The sequence below is a fragment of the Antedon mediterranea genome, chromosome 4 (assembly GCF_964355755.1).
Source record: "Antedon mediterranea chromosome 4, ecAntMedi1.1, whole genome shotgun sequence".
Lineage (NCBI taxonomy): Eukaryota > Metazoa > Echinodermata > Crinoidea > Comatulida > Antedonidae > Antedon > Antedon mediterranea.
The window spans coordinates 27,138,372-27,156,876 of NC_092673.1; the positions used below are offsets into that span (position 1 = coordinate 27,138,372).

At 34.0% G+C, this 18,505-nt stretch overlaps 3 protein-coding genes across 3 annotated transcripts; 2 read left to right on the plus strand and 1 right to left on the minus strand.

Moving 5' to 3' along the window:
- Positions 1–217: 217 nt before the first annotated feature.
- Positions 218–4,122, plus strand: LOC140046199 (CCN family member 1-like). Its single transcript, XM_072090759.1, has 5 exons — positions 218–347; positions 1,035–1,186; positions 1,830–1,942; positions 2,341–2,393; positions 3,289–4,122. The coding sequence occupies exons 1-4, from the start codon at positions 297–299 to the stop codon at positions 2,376–2,378; spliced, it is 354 nt and encodes a 117-aa protein (XP_071946860.1). The 5' UTR covers positions 218–296; the 3' UTR covers positions 2,379–2,393; positions 3,289–4,122.
- LOC140046198 (box C/D snoRNA protein 1-like) lies at positions 1,932–7,589 on the minus strand. Its single transcript, XM_072090758.1, has 10 exons — positions 7,511–7,589; positions 7,217–7,282; positions 5,810–5,916; positions 5,541–5,626; positions 5,134–5,240; positions 4,883–4,954; positions 4,552–4,632; positions 4,133–4,213; positions 3,899–4,017; positions 1,932–3,303 (listed from the first exon to the last, which is right to left on the minus strand). Exons 1-10 carry the CDS (start codon positions 7,531–7,533, stop codon positions 2,996–2,998), a joined length of 1,050 nt encoding a protein of 349 aa, XP_071946859.1. The 5' UTR covers positions 7,534–7,589; the 3' UTR covers positions 1,932–2,995.
- Positions 7,590–7,680: 91 nt separating this feature from the next.
- Positions 7,681–13,866, plus strand: LOC140046201 (cilia- and flagella-associated protein 157-like). Its single transcript, XM_072090760.1, has 9 exons — positions 7,681–7,802; positions 8,206–8,376; positions 8,479–8,750; positions 8,904–9,057; positions 9,466–9,733; positions 10,148–10,429; positions 11,460–11,677; positions 11,990–12,194; positions 12,545–13,866. Exons 2-9 carry the CDS (start codon positions 8,213–8,215, stop codon positions 12,671–12,673), a joined length of 1,692 nt encoding a protein of 563 aa, XP_071946861.1. The 5' UTR covers positions 7,681–7,802; positions 8,206–8,212; the 3' UTR covers positions 12,674–13,866.
- Positions 13,867–18,505: the final 4,639 nt, after the last annotated feature.

Genomic DNA, 18,505 nt, shown 5'->3' on the forward strand with positions numbered 1-18,505 from the left:
ACATCGCTTTGAGGTGCGTGAATTGTCATGCATGAATAGTCCTACATAAAAATACAGATAAACCATATGTTGAGGTAGATATTATCTAAGATATCTCTCAATTGACAAAACCATTGTAATTTACTGAACTGAAAACAAATGATTTAATTGGTCGTGAAAGTTAGGTTAGGGCCTAGCAGATGTGTTTTCTATCGAGATGGAAAGATGAACGTTATACCACAAAGAACTCTTATTTCAAACCTTCAAATTTTAAGAGTTGTCACTGTGTTCTGATCGTCAAGAAGAAGACGTTAACGATGGGATCACTGGGCCTCTTTGTCTTATCATTAATTAGTACGATTTTACTTGTAAGTATTTATTTGTTTTTTAGCCTCTACATCATGTACTGTAAATAAACAATTTTTTGCTAAGATTATTACAAATAGTTTAATTAATTAATTGAAATGTCTTTTGTGCATCTCAACGTACGAAGAGTTAATGTTAATTTATGATGTGAGATAAGAACAAAAAAGATGGGTTTTTAAAAAAAGAATTTTAAAAACTTCGACAGAAAGTGCATTCTGAATAGGATTACTGTGTAGTGTAGAGCCGCGAATTGTGAAATCAACTAAAATGCAAAAAAACACAAAAATAGCCACTCCTAAAATCAACGTACCGGTAATTCGTAAAATGTTCTGCTTACAAAAAGTGTTACAGAAAGTCTTCTTTTTATTACCATTTGAGGCTCTTTTAAAAACGGGGAGAAATTTATATATTTTTTGTGTCCATTTTATAATTGATTGTTAAAGATCTAGTTTTATACAGTATATTAATCTTACTTCAATCACTGGGTGGTAAAAGAGAACCACATCAATTTTATACATAGACTTTCTATTTATATACTTAAGTTTTACCGATTTTATTAGATAGGAAATAATTACATTATTGTAACATTTTTTAAACGGATTATTAGTTTTCATATTTCCCGAATTTGTTTGTTTTAATTGTGAGGAGGGCCTACTGTGATTTAAAATATATTGTTTCATAATAATTAGGCTGGTGGACAATGTATTGTTAATAACATTGAGTACGCACAGGGGACTTCATTCAAGCCCAGCTGTCGCGAGCAATGCATGTGTCTCGAGAACGGACAGTATGGCTGTGTGTCCATGTGTGTTAATGAGCATGTCAAACCAATGGCTTGCAGGTATAGATTGACTTTAATATACTTTCTTTTAAACGGAAGAATTAAGGATGTATTGTCCCCCAAAAAACATAAAAATCAGATTTTTGTAGTTTTAATTTAATCAATCCGAAAAAAATTTAACCAAAAACCATTGGCTGGCAGCCAATTTGACTATCGTTTGCTTTAACAGTTTTTTCAGGTAAATCATTTTTTTAAAATTCAATTTTTGGTCAAAGTGAATAACTGAAAAAGTGAAAATAATTCTCCAAATATTTTTTTAGGGGAAAATATATCTTTAAACGCATTTACAAAGCGCTATATAGCTGTAGAATAGGCATAGGTAAATTGGGTGGTACCTCTTAGAAAAAACAGGACCCATCATTTGTTATTCTATACAGACCAGGGAGTTATTAACTCATTATATGAGCAACTTGATAGCATCAGGGAGTTGTACTTTACAACTTCCTGAGTATGATCGAAACTCTATGTGCTCCTACTAGAAAGAAAAGCATTTTGATGTACTATGATCTAGGAACTCTGGCTTTTAATAATTTTCAAATTAGATCTTTTAAAACATCTATTTAATTGCCATATGAATATTAGGTCGTGGGTTCGAATCCCAGCACCACGTTGCTACTAAATGCTAACACAATAAATCTTATAGATCTCCGGTGCTAATAGAGGTTAAAAACCAATGTTGCCGCGAGTGGTTGTGTGAGGGCACAGTTGAATACAAGAACACATCTACTACAAAAATATCTTCCAGCTCAGTTAACGGTACTTGTTTTATTGTTTATTAAATATATGATTTTCTGTTGTAAATTACATTATTTAGTCTTATTTAACCCTTCTAACTGAACCCACAAGCCAACTAGATTTTTAGTTTTACATGATACCAGGGTAGGTGTGTAGTGTTAGGGTTAGACCCACTTTTTGACAGTAAAAGTGAAATTATGAACTACGTTTTAATATACAGCCTTGTGAAAAAACATAATTTTTTTCCCCTACAAAAACAAACGTACTACTGTATTAGTATTACTGTATCAGAACCTCATTTTAGGGTAACCCTTGTTCCTTTAAAAATAATTAATTTCAGAGCTTGCGCAGGAAACTAAAGTTGTAAAATAAATAAATATTAACATCCAATATTATAATCTTATTTCTTTATTAATTAGGGAAATTGGACCTACAGGGATTATCAGGAAAGCCTTGAAATAACCACATAAAAGTAAGTCATTAAGGGACCATGTTAACATCAAGGGACCACCATGTCAAAGGACCATATTGACATCAAGGGACCACCATGTCAAAGGACCATATTGACATCAAGGGACCACCATGTCAAAGGACCATATTGACATCAAGGGACCACCATGTCAAAGGACCATATTGACATCAAGGGACCACCATGTCAAAGGACCATATTGACATCAAGGGACCACCATGTCAACATTAAGGGACCGTGTCAACATTAAGGGACAATGTCAACATTAAGAGACCACCATGTCAACATTTAGGGACCGTGTCAACATTATGGGACAATGTCAACATTATGGGACCATGTCAACATTAAGGGGCCATGTCAACATTAAGGGACCATGCCAAAATTATTCCCATACAGTTACTACTCTTTAACTTGTTTTTTTTTGTCATTATATACATAATTTACTGCAATAACTAAAATCAGGTGCTATTGAAGTAAATAATGTATTACTGCAATATTATTTTGTATCTGTAAATATTTAGTAAATATGAACTGGACTGAACAATTATTTTTTGTCTGCTTCTTCATTACTGAGTTCAGATACCCTTTCTTCTTCTACTGACACACTATCTTCTTTCTGACTGTTTTTCCCATGTTTCCCTTACTATACATTCTTTACTTTTCTTAGTTTCTTCACTTTTCTCAGTTAAATTTTCTACACATGCCTCAAATGACTCGTTCAGGCTTACTTTGTCCTTGCATTCTAAAACTTGTTCTTTAAGATTGTCCATCGATTCAGATGTGTCCGTTTGACGATATTCTTTCTCCACCATGTGTTCATCTTCAACTGTATATTCTTTAACCTCTTCATTGGTCACATTGCTATTGTGTTCATTTTTATCTGTGCATTCCTCTACAGAGTCTCCTTCAAGAACTTAAAGGAAATCGAATGAATTGAAGATGGAATTGGAGTATGAGGTCAAAGTTCATTGACTTAGCAAGGATATATTGAGTGGGAAAAGATTAAATTATCAGAACAATCAGAGCATGCACTATGGATACTTATATTACATGGATGGATCATAGATATAATTCGATAAATTTTAAGCTCTGTCTACAGTATCAAACTAATTTGAGCAAAAAAGTTTGATGTGCCCAAATATGGTAGTGATATGACATCATCATGTCCCTATATGGAGACATCACATAAAGTTTGATAGTGTAGACAGAGCTTTACCTGTAACACTGATTTATATCTGTATGTAATATTAGATGCATTAAATAATCAAAGAGCTGCATAAGAGGAGTAAATAGGTAAATAACATAGATATGGTACTCCTGAGACCTGGAGGAAACTCTCCTCGACCACCAGTTGATCTCGGTTTGCTGGTGCTTCTTTATTTTGCCAGGTTCATGCTAGAGGACGTTTCTTTAATGGTCAATCAACTATTCTTCCGTGTCAAAGAAGAATTTTGCAGATAAATCAGTTAGGTTAGATCGTGAATGGGCTTGTGAACCTTTAACCTCACCTTTAGATGTGTACTTGTCTGCCTCACCCTTCATAACCACATGCATTGTGGGATACTCGATCACTACTTTTCCTTTTAAATTTTCTTCAATAGACTTAAACAAATCTAGTTTATAATACCTAAAGTAAATTATTTAAAAAAAACAAATGCACATTACTGCATGAATAACATTTTAAATGATACAGTGGCCAAATTTGTGAAAATAATTGTAAAAAAATAAAAGATTTACTGTACTTTCTGTTGTGATGTATGCTTCTGTCATACTCCATAAAAATGGCAATGTTATTAATGTCATCACTTATGTAACATTTCAACCTGCGAAAGACAATATATTTATTTATTTTTAAATTTTACCAACCAAATGCTGATGCTTTACACAAAACTTCAAATGTTAAATGTTATTACCGTATATCCTCTGGAATAATATCACCCCCCTCCACAACCAGAACATGTAATTGAGCCAACTTTGGTGGGGGAGGTGGGCAGGGAGATCAAAACTCTACTCACTCTAAAAAAGTTATGGAATGCAGTTCCACTGTTTAACCACTCGGCCAATCACTCACTAATCCTTTAGCAGATGCATTTTCAAATAGAGATAACTAATTATACAGACTGGATGTATATTTTATTAGTGACTTTTATTATGATATTACCTCTGACGGTGAATAGGGTTGCTCTCTGTAGCATGTAGATACTTCTTCAATACATTGTGGATGGTTAGTTTATCTGATATTCTGAAAAAAAAAATCCATGGTTTTTAAATTTTCACAACATCCTACAGCAAATACATGACTCGCCAATTTTATGATGGAAACCCGTATAATAATGACGATAGGAATATTGTATTGGCCTTCAGGAAAAGGTGGAATTTTTCCAGGATTTGAACCCAGGACCCTGGTATTTGTAAGCAAGCATGTCAACCACTAAGCCACAGTGCCACTACATTAGTTCAATCACAAGGAGGAAGCTCTGACTACATCTTACTTTCTTTCAAAGATCTCTGCATCATCTGCTTCTGGGAACTTCCAGTTTACGCACCAAAATATTGTATTAGGACTGGAAGAGAAATGAACAAAGGTTGGGTACATAGACAAATTCAAATCAAGTAAAGATTGATTCTCATACTGTATCTACAATTTGTACACTATCATAGGTCAATTCTGTGATAGTGTTGGGGTCTCTAATTGGAGGGTGGTCCTTAATTGGACAGTATAATATGGTAAGCAATCTCTCACCTTTCTTTGAATGTTCGGGAGGAGTTTCGTTTGTGTTTTGTGAAGACATTCGGCAAGAATGAAAGCTCTACTCCTTTCCGATCAGCGGTGCGCTTTAGAAATTTGTTCTAAGGAAAAACGAACAGGATTAAAGTGTCGTCACCCCTGCTCCGGCACGTTCCAGTTCGGCTCCAGCAAATCGATCAAATGTCAATTTTTTTTTTCATTGGTGCATAGCCTTGTGGAGCATCGTGAAAATGAAACATTGACATTCAATTTGATCATCCGGCGCCAGACCAGAACAGTGCAGGAACAGGTGTGAAAGATTTAAGAAAAATACAGGGGCACTCAGTACTCATAGTGTATAATATAACGACCACCGCTTCTACTGATTTTGGAATATGAAAAGAGCTGTTTATTTGAATTACCCTGTTTTGAATTTTGTAGGGAAATTTCTTTAAATTTCTGACTGCATTGTCCGCTGTACGGTCTACATCTTCCAAAAACCTGTAGTCTGCAAAAAAAAAAAAAAAACAAGCAATAGAATTGTGGTAAATTCAAACAAAAAATCAGTAAACTAAGAAATTATTAAAATTTCAATTTTGTACAAGGCACACTGCGTACAATAGTTTATCAGCAAATTGTTATTGGTTTGTTTTGTGTCATTGAAAGAATAACAAATAAAATCAACATTTACCACTGAGAAGATTATTTTCTGTGAATTTTTTTATAGGTACAAACACGGTTTTGTCTCTCTGTCCATTACATTCTTCTTTCACTTTATGCAAATTAACACATTTTACACTGAAAAAAATAAAAGACAGTTACTACAGTAAACATATAATTATAAAAGTCTCAAACAATAGCCATAATAGGCCTATAGATGTAACTGCCTAATGGGTATGTTATGCGCGATTTGAACGATTTGCGCAATTTGAAATTGCGCAAAAAAATCCTTGCGCAATTTGAAATTCCGCAAAGAATTCTTGCGCAATTTAAAATTGCGCAAGGGATTTTTTGGGCAATTTCAAATTGCGCAATCAACTTGCGCAAGAAAATCTTTGCGCAATTTAAAATTGCGCTGCACAATTTGTAAATTGCGCAAGATAGTTCTTGCGCAATATGACACCTTTGCGCAATTTGAAAACGAACTGTAAATTTTCCCATACATGGCTAGGCTAGGCCTAGGCAGAGGAGTTTAAAATTTAGTATTTTATTATATAAATTAGACCATTTCAATGAAGATAATGTTTAATACTCACTTTTTAAGTTTTTAATATTAGTTTAAGCTAGGCCATGTAACCTAGTCAGTATCAGTAGTCCAGACCCTAGCTAGGCTAGAGTAGTATAGCCGGCCGCCCGCGCCGCGCCCGCCTGGTGGAACACCACCGCTTCGTTTTCCTTCGTCGGTTCTTCGACGGTATGCTAACTTATAACAATATTTGCACTACTAAATTAAGGAAATGCGATATTTATCTTTAATTTTGAATCATTCTTAGAAATTACTATAAAAATATGGGTGTGCATGATTTCACAATCTGTCGAAAAACCTTGCGCAATTTGCAGATTACTTGCGCAATTTAATACGTTGCTTGCGCAATTTGAAACACATGTTTCAATTCAAATTGCGCAAGGATTTTTTTTGCGCAATTTCAAATTGCGCAAATCGTTCAAATCGCGCATAACAGGTACATCTGAATTGTTTGTAGTGGGCCAGATCATGAAGGTTCCTTCATAGTCAGATAAGAGAAGATTTTCTTGTTTTTACTCACTCGCCATTGATTTTATGTTTTCTCCTAGATATTTTAGACCGGCACCTTGATCTTCTCAATTACTGATTTTATTTGTGTATGTATGCTATGCACATTTTTAACAATTTTTTAACCAATTGTCTTGGGCAATTTCAAATTGGGCTGCGCAATGTAGCCAACAATTATAATAATGCACTTTACTTGTCAATTGTATGACTCGCTATACAACCCCCAGGAGAGGTGTGTCATTTGTCAAATTGCGCAAAGAATTTGTGCGCATAACATGATGAGGACGCAAAAAGTGAATTTTAAAGTATGCTAAAAAATGCGTAAAAAACAACACGACCGATTACCTGCAAGTTTGTTTGGAGCACCGTGGACATCTATACTTGGAAACCTCTTCAGAACAAACTTCACATCTACGAGAAAAACAACCCAGTCAAATAATGTGGTACGAAGTGACTCCGGTGCCTGGTTACAGATGGTAGTAGAGGCCTACCTTACCTGGTCCTACCTAGCTAGAGGTGAGCCAGGCCTAGCCTGAATAAAGTTAATTTTACTGCTAAAGGATATTATACGGATCAAATTATATATACCATAGTAGTACAGTTTGTAATAATAAAGTTAACGTTGTTATTGAAACATACCTTTTTGTATCTGTGATATCCATCCTTCCTCTAGTAGCTAGGCTTAGCTGTAGTGCATGCTAGGTAGGCCAACTATCGCGAAAAAACACGTGTAGTGTGTGGTGGACGACGTGCTTCAATAATTCAATAACACATTTTTATAGAGGACGCTGCTATCAGCAACTTCTGACGTCACACTTACCTGACAACCATACAACAACTTTTTGATCGTAATGTTTTTGTGCTGAAGTTTCGATTTAAAACGTGCAATATTATTGATTTTTCTTTCGAATTTATTTAGAAATTAGAAGCAGTAAGTTTTTATATAACATTTTAAGTAGCTTATGTGAAAATTATATTGTATTTTGAAAGGGAAACTTAGCCTTAATTTATAATTAATAAGCTAGGGCCTCACTCAGGCTCTCTAGCCTAGCTAGGCTAGCTAGGGCCCGGGGCCAGTAGGCCTAGGCCACACAGGACACACCAGCCAGGCTAGAGTAGGCCCTAGAGCCTCTCTCTATAGACCTGGACAAGAGAGTAGATACCCTAGGCCAAGGCCTGCTTTTAATTTATTAGTGTACTTAGCTAAGCCTGTTCTATATAGGCCTAGTAATACATAGCCTAGCTTATCTTATTTATTAATTAAAATTAGTTATGTATGCCGCCCTCGAGGCCTATTATTTAATATGAAACAAACGTTTTTCCATCTTTTTCAGATACAAAATGCCACCAAAGAAAAAAGGCAAAAAGAAAGGAAAAAAGAGCGGAAAGAAAAGTGGTAGAAAATCCGCTCGAGCAAGCTCTGCTCCATCGGGCATGAATCTGACAGAAGTAAGCAAGGAGTTTTTTCTCATCCAAATACGGGATCTTGAGACCAGACTGGCCAGGTAAATGACCTTTGAACTTTTTAAATCCGAATTGTTATTTTTGTTATTGTTTATTATTCTTAAAAAATAAAATATATTTATTATTAAATGTTTAAATTCAAGGTACCAAAAAAAATGTGATGAACTTGAAGTGGCCAGCTCTCAATTCTTAACGGAATATGATCAGATGTCAACCGATAAGAAAGAGATAGTATCATTCCTTAAGAAGCAGTTGGAGCACAGACAGGATGAGATAGCTGACCTGAATGACAGACTAGTAGGGCTACAGCAGGCAAAAGACCAGGAAAAAGACGGCTATGAACAACAACTAACTCAGCTTAGGACAGAATTCCAAGAGACTAAAGATCAACTGACATCAGAAAATATGATATTAAGTATGACAGTCACCTCCCATGTTTGATTAAACTTTCATTTATTGACTATTGTTATGATTGATTGTAAATTGTTTTATATTTCCTACTATTTTTGTCAGTTGGTAACAACCTTTCAGTTTCATGATGCTTTAATTTATAATTAATTCATTTCAGGTGGGAAGTTGGCTTCACTGGAGGAGTTCAAAGTTCAAAAAGAAGATTTGATGGCAAAGTTTGCAGCGATGGAAGTTGATCTTGACAGGCAGAAAACTGACCACAAAGATCACATATATGAACTAGAAAGAAAACAAGTTGTTGATAAAGACAGGTTAGTTAAAAAGGAAACATACAAATTAATTTGTATCAATCAATGTGCATTCAATAACAAGACAGCAACCAGCAAATCAGACTAAATTGTAATTTTGAACAATTATTGAATGAAATAGAACCTCTATTAAGGGGACATATTTGGAACAAAGTGTACTAATAATAAGGGGTTCCCCTGAATAGGGATTGACTGTAATGTTAAAACACATCCCTTAACAAAATATGACCACCATATTTCATGGAAAAAGTGTCCCCTTAATAGGGGTGTCCCCTGAATAGGGGTGTCCCCTGAATATTTGTATCCCAAAATTTAAAAATGATTTTAGTTGATACAGCTTAATGCAGATCAAGTTAATTAAGTAATCCCAGGTTTGTGTAATTAACTGAAAACAAAGTATTTTTTGAATAGGTTAAAACGAGAGATGGTCCTACGTGTCAACCAAGTAGCCTCGGAATTCCGTAAGGTCTCTAACAAACAGATGGCCGACACCACAAAGCGAACAATACGTGAGAACGTTAGCATCAATGCTCAACTTGGCAAGATGTCCGACAAAACCATGGAACTCATACAAGAAAACGATGAGCTACGAGCAAAAGAAAAAAAACAACGGCAACAGATCGATATGTTAGAAGCTAACGAAAAAGAACTGGCCAAGAAAAACCATAGCAATCAGAAGGTAACAGCTTTCTCTCGATTCAATTGGGGTGGTGTCCCCTGAATAGGTTCTATTTATAACACACTTGACTGTATCCTTGCAATTTTATTGGTCAATTAGCCCTATCTAATGAAAAAGTGATATCTAAAAAAAACATGCTCTAATGCATGTTCAGAATGTTCTGCTATTTTCAACTCGGCTTTTCCTCATTAAAAATAGCGCAGTCAATTTTTCAAATGAAGAAATAATTTGTATACTATTTACTAACATTTTTCTACTTAGAATGGCTCTAAATCGTAACTAATTTATTTTAAAATAGAGCAGTCAACTCATGAAATATTCTCACCAACTCCTAAACATTCATTATTTGTATACTATTTACTAAACATTTTTCTACTTAGAATGTCTCTAAATCCAAACTAATTTCTTTATAAGGTAATTCGTATGTTAACTGAGAAGGCGAAACAACAGGAAGCCGTGATAATTGAACTGGAAGAGCAAGATAAAGCGTACGTTGATCTTGAAACCGAAGCGCAACTTCTTCGCAAACAAGCCGAGTCGTCGCGCGAGGAACTTCAGGCAATGGGTAAGGAGATGGAGCATCTGGAAGAGGAATTAGACATGACAAAAAAACAACAAGTAGAGACAAAGAAAAACAAGGAGAATGTTGAACGAATCCTGTCGGAAGCAGCGTACTCTTTGCACAGGATATTGATGGTGAGTCTTCCACAATGCATAAAGCTCTGTCTACACTACCAAACTCTCTGACAAAAAAAGTGTGGTGCCCAAATATAATAATGATATGCTTAAAAATGGTAGTGATATGACATCATCATGTCCATATCACATTTTTTTGTCAAATAAAGCTATTGAACTCCATCCTTCACACTATGTAATAATGTAAATAATAATTCACAGTAATCCATTACATAATTTACATTTTTATCTAAAAAAAGGAGGATTCATTTTTATCTTTTAAATACATCATTAGTTTTCTACAAAATATTTATGATTGTATTTTTTGATACATAAAGATTCATAGGGAATTAGGTCAAAAGGTAAGACCTTACTACTTTGACATTTTACACTGCAATAGTTAGTAACTTAATTGTTTACATGTTTCAGATTTTAATATTGAGAAAATGATTAGTAATTTTGCATAAAATATTAAAATAATAAACTACACTTTGCATATAAATTGCAGTAATTAGCTCTTATGTTCTTAAAACAATTGGCATTTTAAAAATTATTATTGCACCTATCTAAATGTACAATGTTGTTAGATTGCCTTGGTCAATGCTAGTAAGTTATTAGACGTATGTTATACCAGATGACGTCACTACTATGAGCAAGGTTGGAGTGCCTATGTTACCACCATAAACCTGTATCTGTGCTTCTATCATCCAGGTGGTACCAGCCACATAATGCTAGGCAGCAGTACCTAGATCATGATGAATTGTCCACTTTAAGACTCATGCTTAGTATGTTTGCACTGGCTTTAATGCAGCTTTGTCAATTCACTGTTTTGTTCTCAATTATTAGATGTTCTCTATTTAATTATATTTATATTAAATTAGAAATAATAAACCTTGCATTTACATGATACTGTCATAAAACGAAAGTTAACATTTAAATTAAATTTGCTTTAAACTTGGAAAATGTGTCCAGAACTGACTAGAGAATGCATGCGTGCCTATTTATTAAGGAATATTCATGATATGCTAATTATTATGATTAATTTTAATAGATGAAGGAATCAGAGGATGGTGTGTTAACAGAGGAAGATTCAGAAGGAATTGAGCAACGTGACAGTATGCTGGAGAATCTTCTGGTGATCCTAAATGAGGCAGCTGCCATTGGGGTCGGTCCGTCTCCTGGTGACTTTATCAAGGAAGAAAGCGCAGCATACCGAACAAAGAGCCGAGGCTCGTCATTCCCAGGCTCAAGATCGGCAATGAAACAGAGGTTTGTATTCTGCAAAAACTAAAACTGCAAATATTTTAAATCCTATCTAATATACCTCCATTAAAAGGACACCTTTAAGACCCAACAAAGTGTTCTCTTGATTACACAGGGTTCAGTAAAATAAAATGAAACAAAAAGGGATATCCCCTGAATAGATGTTGACCATAGGTGTTAAAACATGTATTTGCCCTTGTTTGTTTCCCAAAGGAAGGTTGTACTATTAGAGAGGGGTGGATCGAATCTTCATTGGCCGTAATTGTTTAGCCCATCATGAAATTATGGTTCTAACTTTCTTTTATTTTCATTTATAAGGGCATTACCAATAACTCCTATGAGCAGAGGTTTGAACAACTTAACCCACTACCAAATTGGTGATCTGGGGCTTGTGCCGAGGCCTAAGCCGCAGTTCTATGCTTCTGACAAGACCAGACAGCTATCGGCTACCAGTCGACTGAATCGTCTGCAAGGGGTTAAAAGTAGATCCGTTGGAATACAAGCTGCCAGCTCAGAATCTAAGGTATGAAATGTTTGTGAATGATATATAACATCAAACAATGCAAAAACAATGTAGAAACGGATATACCAGAGTCATTTCAAATTAAGAACTGGACTGTTTAATAAGGGCAGAAACTTGTATTAATAATTTTTTATAAACCATTATCAATTTTTTAAATTATTTTTATTTGTGTAGTAAACCTACTTTATCCATCTTTATAATTGTTATGTTAATTTTTGTTATACTGTATTTATATTTACTGTTAAATTTTAAAATGAGTGACAAAAACCGAATTTCTGTAAGGACCAATGAAACCTAAATCTAATCTTTATAAATGTTTTTATGAGATTTTCTTTTCATTATTTTTGCAGTTTGAAATGATAGCATCTCAATTCCCATCCGTTGCCAGTAAATCTTCAAAATCTGCCATTTTTCATGAAATAGCAGTGACGAAGCCGCCTCTTGGACCAATCATGACTAAGGGAAAGTTTGTCCGCTGACGAGTGCCCACTTTTAAATTTTGTTTTATACACTGGCAAATATAAACTATACAAGTGTTAATTTATTAGTTTTAATAATTATGCCAAATTATGATTTTAAATGTTCTTGTGAGTATTTGTAATTGTAAAAACTGTTTTTAATTATTGTAAATATATTATGTAAATAAATATTGTGTACAGTATCATGTTGTACGTAATTAAGAGAGTACGGTTGCATCTTTTAAAAGGTAGTCCAGCCGGGTATAAAGCTCTGTCTACACTATTAAACTTTATGTGACAAAAAAAGTGATGTGCCCAAGTATGGACATGATGATGTCATATCACTACAATATTTAGGTATATCACAATCATATTTAGGTATATCACTTCAATATTCAGGTATATCACAATCATATTCAGGTATATCACTACCATATTTAGGTATATCACTACCATATTTAGGTATATCACTATCATATTCAGGTATATCACTACCATATTTAGGTATATCACAATCATATTCAGGTATATCACTACCATATTTAGGTATATCACTACCATATTTAGGTATATCACTATCATATTCAGGTATATCACTACCATATTCAGGTATATCACTACCATATTCAGGTATATCACTACCATATTCAGGTATATCACTACCATATTCAGGTATATCACTACCATATTCAGGTATATCACTACCATATTCAGGTATATCACTACCATATTCAGGTATATCACTATCATATTCAGGTATATCACTACCATATTCAGGTATATCACTACCATATTCAGGTATATCACTACCATATTTAGGTATATCACTATCATATTCAGGTATATCACTACCATATTCAGGTATATCACTACCATATTTAGGTATATCACTACCATATTTGGGCACGTCATACTTTTTTTGATAGTGTAGACAAAGCTTCAGGTTTCTATTGTTTATTATCAAATATAAATAAAATCTTTTTCGTCATCGATATTGTGCAGAACGAGTGAAATAAGCCACTTTTTATCAACAAAAAAGTGATGCTACAGGACTTTAAAAAAACAATGTAAATTGTATATATCCGAAGTTGTCCTTTAAAGTGTAAGCCTACATATCGTTGGCATACAGAAATATATAACAATATTTTTTGGCTTTATTAGAACTTATTCACAACTTTTATTTTTCTCATGAGAATTTGTTTTGTCTAAAATAAATAACAACTAGACATGAAACTCGTCACTTTGACGAGTTAGTTATCCGCACGACAAACGCCACGTGCACGTCATACGTTGGAATATTGCACACCGAAAAAGATTATGTCATTATGACCTGAACTGAAGAATATGATGTGTTGTTAGTGCTGAATGCTGTATATTTTCTGTCATATAGTACACACAGTATAATCTGTATACATGCCACAAACAGTGTAAAATAGGTGAAATTACGGGACCCATATTTTATTTTAATTTTTAACATGTTGACGGTTTCAAAAGGAAACGCGAAGGTAGTAATTTCGGAAGAAAATTATCTCAGCAACAACATATTAACGTTTAGAAGAAATTTGAATACGTGAAATATTAATGCGCGCTCTTTTAAATGTAATGAACTATGACGCAAAAGATGAAAATATGACTTTGTTTATTTAACTGGCCATATGATGACATCACAACATCGGATTGGCGAGAAGTTCACATGATTTCGTATCTACAATCCCATAGCTTCCTGAAAACGTTTTAATCATGATTATCACATTTTATTCTTACGAGCTATAACAGATTAAAATTTACTGTAAAGATGAAATTAATGACGCTGTTAATTAAAATTTGTAGGCATGATGACGTCATAAAAATTAAAATATTTTTAACTCATGCGTAAGATAGTTGATTGACCTAGACAATATTAAAATCTCGGAGAAAAAGGAATACAGATAGGCGTGATGCGCTCCATTGAATATGATGAGCAATAACGGAAAAGACAAAAATCCTATATTTTACATTCGTGTGGCCATACGATGACGTCACAATGTCCGGTTAGCCATATTGATTCATGATCCGATTTCTACAACTCATCAACTTCCAGAATATGTAATTAAAAAAAAGTTCACCTCGTTGTTTAGAATCTATGACTGTTTAAAAAAAGGCATAATTTTGACAAATTTTTTAACTTTTTCATCAAAAACGCACGTAAAGTATCCAATTCAACGTGCCCGTATGACGTAATTGTAAGTCGAAATTGTTTTAAAATTGGTAAAATTACTATAAAAGGCTGGAAAAACATAATTCAATAAAAAAAAAAAAACTTTTAGCGCTACATGCGCACCACGCGCATAAAATTGTTCACGCGCGTGGGAAATTTTGATATGCTCAAAATGTCATGATCAGCGTAGAAAGTTGATTAAAAATTAATTTTGCGCAATTTGAGTTTTAAATGCGTGTGTGCGCGTTACTTTGTGTAAGACACGCAATTTTTTTTCCACAGAAAGTTAGCGCATGATATAAATTAAACTTTTGCTAAGTTTCAATTTAAATTGTTATATGGTTTTAAATCTATGTTAAATACGCGAAATTCATAAAATCGCGCGCAAGTCACGTTGCGCATTTCTGACGTCATTCACAATAGGAGGTGCACAACTTCACGTGAATGCCCATATGTTGACAAAGTTATGAAATGTTATGTTTACACGTTTTTGAGATACGCGAGACACAAAAGCAGAGGAAAAATGCGCGTGCGCGCGTAACGTCTTGTAAAACATGCCATTTTTAATCCACAAAAAGTTTGCCCTTGATATGACTTAAATTTTCACAAAGTGTCAAAACAAATTTATGCTTGGTTTTTAGCCTATGATCAATCATAAAAAATCATAAAATCGCACGTAAGTCACGTTGCGCAACTCTGACGTCATTTAAAAATAGGAGGTGCACAACTTCACGTAAATGCCCATATGTTGACAAAGTTATGAAATGTTACGTTTACACATGTTAGAGAAACGCTCTACACAAAAATGGAAGGAAAGAAATAAGAATAATACAGAAAAAAAAATAAACTAGACATGAAACTCGTCACTTTGACGAGTTAGTTATCCGCACGACAAACGCCACGTGCACGTCATACGTTGGAATATTGCACACGGATAAAGATTATGGCATTATGACCTGAACTGAAGAATATCATACGTTTTTAGTGCTGAATTCAGTCTATTTTGTGTCATATAGTATATACATGCAAACAGTATAAATCTGTATACATATTACATACAGTGTAGAATAGGTGAAATTATGGAACCCGCAATTTATTCAAATTTTTAACATGGTTACGGTATCAAAATGAAACACTAAGATAGCAATTTCGGGAGGAAATTATCTCAGTAAAAACATATTAACGTGTAGAAGAAATTCGAATACGTGAAATATTGATGCGCGTTCTTTTGAATGTAATGAATGATGACGCAAAATATGAAAATACGACATTTTTTATTTAACTGGCCATATGATGACGTCACAACATGCGATTGGCAAAATGTTCACAGGATTTCGTATCTACAATCCAATAGCTTCCAGAAAATGTTTTAATCGTGATTATCACATTTTATTCTTACGAGCTACAACAGATAAAAATTTACTGTAAAGATGAAATTAATGACCCACGTAATTAAAATTTTTAGGCATGATGACCTCATAAAAATTTAAATATTTTTAACTTGTGCGAAAGATAGTTGATTTACCTAGACAATATCAAAATCGGGGTGAAAATGGAAAACTGATAAGTGGCGATGCGTTCTACTAAATGTGATGAGCTATGACGAAAGATACAAAAATCCTAAATTTTATATTCACGTGGCCATACGATGACGTCACAATGTCCGGTTAGCCATAAAAATACATGATCCGATATCTACAACTCATCAACTTCCAGAATTTGTCATCCACAAAAAGTTGATCGTGTAGTTTAGAAATTATGACTGTTTAAAAAAAGGCATAATTTTGACAAATTTTTGAACTTTTTCATCAAAAACGCGCGCAAATTGTCCAATTCGACGTGCTCGTATGACGTAACTTTATGTCAAAATTGTTTAAAAGTTGGTAAAATTACTAGAAAAGGCTGGAAAAATATAAATCACGCAAAAAAAATATGTTTTTAATGCTACGTGCGCACCACACACGTAAAAATTTGCGCACGCGTTGGAATTTTTGAAATGCTTAAAATGACATGAAACTCGTAGAAAATTGATTAGAAATTAATTTTGCGCATTTTAAAATTTTAAATGCGCGTGCACGCGTAACTTTGTGTAAAACACGCAATTTTTTTTTCACAGGAAGTTAGCGCATGACACAAATTAAACTTTTGCAAAGTTTCAGTTTAAAATCTTTTATGGTTTTCGATCTATGTTAAATACGCGAAATTCATAAAATCGCACGTAAGTCACGTTGCACAACTCTGACGTCATTAAAAAATAGGAGGTGCACAAGTTCACGTAAATGCCCACATGTTGTCAAAGTTATGAAATGTTATGTTTACACATTTTAGAGAAACGCTCTACACAAAAATAGCGAGAAAGAAAGAAGAATAATACAGAAAAAAATATTGATCCCATACAATAACAAGGAGTTATCCGCCAAGTGCGGATAACTAAAAATGATGATCCCATACAATCACAAGGAGTTATCCGCCAAGTGCGGATAACTAATAAAGAAAAAAAAAAAAAGATCCAGGACGATTACAAGGAGTTATCCGCTACTAAGCGGATAACTAATAATACACAAAAAAAAAAAAAAAATGATGATCCCATACAATCACAAGGAGTTATCCGCCATGTGCGGATAACTAAAAAAAAAAAAAAAAAAGTAACAGGACGATTACAAGGAGTTATCCGCTACTAAGCGGATAACTAATAATACAGAAAAAAACTGTTGATCTCATACAATAACAAGGAGTTATCCGCTTGGTATACCAAGCGGATAACTAAAAAAACTGTAATAGGCATAAAACTATTTATTTGCTGTGTATGTGGTAGCCTTGATTTTACTCCAAGGCCTAAATCAATAAAAAGAGCCTCGGCAAATCAATGCCGTGGTAAGCTAGCAGGACCTCGGCATTTACCTCGGCATTGCCGAATGCCGAGGTAAATTTCGCGGGCTGCAAGCTTTAAAAAACAGCATGGGACCTTTTTGTTTTCATAATGGACCAACATGTGCGCATGAGAAAAATGAATAATTAAATATGTGTATAATCTACAATTTTGTTCTTCAACTTACGTAGGTTGTCCAAACTATATTAGCGTTTGCAAACGCTTCAAAGGAACAAGTTGACACTGGTGTGGATGCTGGCGTCAAAGTTTCGACGGGAAACAAGCGAGAATTTACCGACGAACAGTTGAAAGAAGGCCAGAATGTTATTGGCTTACAAATGGGAACAAACAAAATGGCCTCACAGTCTGGAATGACGGGTTATGGAACTAGCCGACAGATTATTAATTAGACTGATTGCATCGCTCATTGATTGTTAAGCAAGTGTTATAGTAACAGTTGTGTCATCATTCTTTTTATTGTACTTTTTTTTTCCTTATTAAGCAACCAACATGGAATAGTCAATTCAAAACATAAATGTTGTTTACCATTGTGTGTAATTATCATCAAAAAACCAGTCAAATATTAATAGTTTTTATTTGAAAAATTGGTTGGTTGTACTGTATCACAAAAACAAAAGGCCTCTGTAAATTAATATAACTGTATAAATTATAAACAAAAACACATTTTTTTTTTAATCACAAGAATTGAGAATGTTTTAGTAGTAATGAAATTAGTGTTTAGTATACTAAATTCATTTATTATAAATGGTTAGGAAGATATGGCTAT